General features: G+C 40.0%; 1 protein-coding gene across 1 annotated transcript; it reads right to left on the reverse strand.

The window, feature by feature from the left end:
* Window positions 1-421: 421 nt before the first annotated feature.
* LOC147702810 (uncharacterized) lies at window positions 422-2,116 on the reverse strand. The gene has a single exon (XM_086928833.1). The coding sequence runs from the start codon at window positions 2,114-2,116 to the stop codon at window positions 422-424; it is 1,695 nt and encodes a 564-aa protein (XP_086784959.1).
* Window positions 2,117-2,360: the final 244 nt, after the last annotated feature.

A 2,360-nucleotide genomic window follows, 5' to 3' on the forward strand; every position in this document is an offset into this window, starting at 1 on the left:
TCTATGATCAATAATACTTTGAATTATGACAACAGTAATCCATATCATGTGAAATTGTAAAGGCACGTATTCTTTTCTCAGTGAACTGCCATGAGGCCTCCACATTTCTACGTTTAGCAGCATTACATTCTCCTCTGCAACAGCCACATAACATGGAATTTAATATCATTCTAACATCTCTAAACACTCCTACATTAGCTTTTCATACTGATATATGCACTCTGTATTAATTAAACACTCATATGTATGCACTCTATAAATTCGACACTCTTATATGTTCCTTTAACTAGACTGGCGCAACGTGCTTGTAAATATGGTGCACCTCTACATTTTACTTGATTTGCGCTCTCTCAGTTCCCCCCTTTGATGACCTTTAGAGGTCATCACCATCACAACACCATCCCTGAGGGTATGAATTGAATCAAACAGAACTCGTTGCAGTGCTCCCTCGCTTCATCATCTCTAGAGCCCTCAGACTCCTGTACTGGTTATCCTGCATCGCAGATAACCTCTGCTCCTGCTCTCTCATAGATCTTTGCAACCTATTTGATCTATACCATTGATACAGCCGCACTAACCCCCACAATGTGATTACACAAATCACTATTATGATGATAGGTTTCAGTATGTACCAAATGAAACCTTTCCCTAGGTTGGCAAACCAACCTCCAACTTTACCCATTCCATGACCCACTTTTTCCCACACATTCACCTGTGTCAGATCCTCAATCTCATGATGAATTTCAGTGATGTTCTGTATATATTTTTCAAGAGGTTTTGAATTGTCTGGAATGTAAGTGTAACATTCCTGGACCTTCAAAGCCTTACAGACTCCTCCCTCTTTGGCTAACAGAACGTCTAAAGCAAGTCGGTTCTGGAGAACCATTGCCCTTATCGATTGCATCTCTCCCTCCACCAGCATTAGTGATCTAGCAGTGCTGGCAGACAACCTATCTACAACTGTTGCCAATCTCCTAATCTTGACATCCTTCAGTATTATCCCTAAACGAGGGAACAAAGCACCAAATACGTCTCCAATTACCTCATCATTGCTTACATCCCTTCTCCCTCTGGCTTGAGTTCCTCCCTCTATGATTTCTAGATCCTTAGCATGGTATATTTTGGGGAAGACAATTGCTAAATAACATGATCCGTACCAATTATCCGGTAGTTTCACGTATGCATTTCTTCCACAGACAAAATATACATTCAGGATCACCTGCATTCCCTTCAAGAAATCCTTTGTATAGTATTTTATTTGGAAAGCATGTTCACAACTTACTTCTCCCACAAACACATTCTCATAGTAGGTTTTACCCCTGTATATACATAGTTTCCCTCTTTGTACTTGATCTAAAGCTATTGGACCATTACTACCCTTCCTTTTGTGGGACTTTTCCTCCTCGGTCCAATCTGTTTTCCATTGGCCCGAAGCCTTTAGGATCTTCTGCCTCCTATATCGATCATCCACCTGCCCTATAAACTTTTTCTCAATTTCTGACACTTTACAAGTCAAATTATTTCTTCGGGCATATGAAGTATCCAGCGTTCTCCAAGGAATGAAACATTTCCTTAATCGATCTTCACTCTTATAGTAATCCCACTTGTTCATGTGCTTGTAGGCCGGAACCTCTGGTAAAACAGCGTCAAAGTTTGAAAAATAATACTCAAAGCTATCGCGTCCATAAAATATACTAAGCAGCAAACTACATGTGATTCCATAAGTCAATGGAAGATGATGGTACCTAATACCTTCGTCTACAGAAGCTGGCAATTGCATGCAGACATAGCAGTCCTTTGCATCCATAGCATCAATGTATTCATAAAGTAATTTAGCATATACATTTGATTTGAAATTTCCTTGTGATTCATCTACGTGCAACCTACGAACTTCTGCTGCTAGCAAAGCTTTATCTTTCTCTGTATTGTCCCCCCTTTGACCAGCAGTAGTAGGTTTCGGTGTCACTACAACTTTTGCTTCTTTTGTTGCCTTCTCTTCATTTTCATGTCCCACTATATATGATACAGTAACTACTAAAACTATAAGAAAAATTACTCCCACTAAAAGTGTGCCTACTATGCATTTTGCCTTGCGGTTCGGGTTGCCGGCCTCCATGATCTCAAGACAGTGTAGTTCTATTTTTCTGCCACAACACAAAGTCTCTTTTCTTTGCTCCTTCAACAGTGTTTTCTTTACTTATTCAGTCTTTTCGAACCACACCTGGAAGCTGATAATCCCTTTTTGCAAGATCAGTCTTTTGAATTATAGCAACAGACAACCCTAGCCCTTCTCCGTCCACTAAATGGAAAAGTCCCTAAATTTCTTCTTCTTCTACTTGGCGCTAGGTTATCTCTCAATC

The sequence above is a fragment of the Lissotriton vulgaris genome, chromosome 7 (assembly GCF_964263255.1).
Source record: "Lissotriton vulgaris chromosome 7, aLisVul1.2, whole genome shotgun sequence".
In the NCBI taxonomy this organism is placed as follows: Eukaryota; Metazoa; Chordata; class Amphibia; order Caudata; family Salamandridae; genus Lissotriton; species Lissotriton vulgaris.

Coding starts and splice junctions, on each gene's coding strand:
- LOC147702810 (XM_086928833.1), bottom strand. CDS start 2,116: ATGGAGGCCGGCAACCCGAACCGCAAGGCAAAATGCATAGTAGGCACA.